Source organism: Sphaeroforma arctica (assembly GCF_001186125.1).
Source record: "Sphaeroforma arctica JP610 unplaced genomic scaffold supercont1.2366, whole genome shotgun sequence".
Taxonomy (NCBI): domain Eukaryota; class Ichthyosporea; order Ichthyophonida; genus Sphaeroforma; species Sphaeroforma arctica.
The window spans coordinates 1-801 of NW_014038192.1; the positions used below are offsets into that span (position 1 = coordinate 1).

At 42.7% G+C, this 801-nt stretch overlaps 1 protein-coding gene across 1 annotated transcript; it reads left to right on the top strand.

The window, feature by feature from the left end:
- Positions 1-496: 496 nt before the first annotated feature.
- On the top strand, positions 497-694 carry SARC_12522 (hypothetical protein; the record flags this gene model as incomplete). The annotated part of the gene is made up of 2 exons (XM_014293368.1): positions 497-622; positions 656-694. 2 exons carry the CDS (start codon positions 497-499, stop codon positions 692-694), a joined length of 165 nt encoding a protein of 54 aa, XP_014148843.1.
- Between the last annotated feature and the right edge of the window lie 107 nt (positions 695-801).

Below are 801 nucleotides of genomic sequence, written 5' to 3' on the forward strand. Positions count from 1 at the left end.
GGTATGTCTCTGCCTAGTTCTGCGCTGGATGGTTCATTTTGGTGTATGTAGGTTAAGGTTTGGCATTTTATCGGGGGTATCAACTGAGTGCATGTCCTGTTGAATTCTATTGTGTGAGTCAGGTATTGTACGTGACCACTCGTGATACACTGTGATTCGTTTAGCAGTGATGGCAGGTGGGACCATCACACACCAAATTGCCTGGTGCTGTATGATACTATTGCAGTGTTATAGACAGTGTTGTAGTGTACTATAGTAGTATGTTATAAGTGTTATAGTGTACTATAGTAGTATGTTATAAATGTTATAGTGTACTCTAGTAGTTTGTTATAGGCAGTGTTATAGTGTACTATAGTAGTATGTTATAAACAGTGTTATAGTGTACTATAGTAGTATGTTATAAACAGTGTTGTTGTGTACTATAGTACTATGCTAAGTCAGTTTGCACTGATACAGACTTGTTCTCGCTTGTCTCTACGGATGTTCGGTACAGGCTATGGAGGTAGAGGGGGAGGATATGGTGGTGATGATTGATGATGAAGACAGCTGGGACATGGACACCAATATCCTCGACACGCCCGAGCACACGGCGGAAAACGATTTGCTGAAGATTGCAGGAGAGGTGTGTGTGTGCGTGCGTATAGCTTACCTACAGATCCATGTGTATACGTATGGGTACTCTATGGACACATGAGATGTTGTGTATGACTGCAGGAGAGGTGTGTGTGCGCGTGCGTGTAGCTTACCTACAGATGTATGTGTATACGTATGTGTACTCAATGGACACACGGGTGGTTGTGT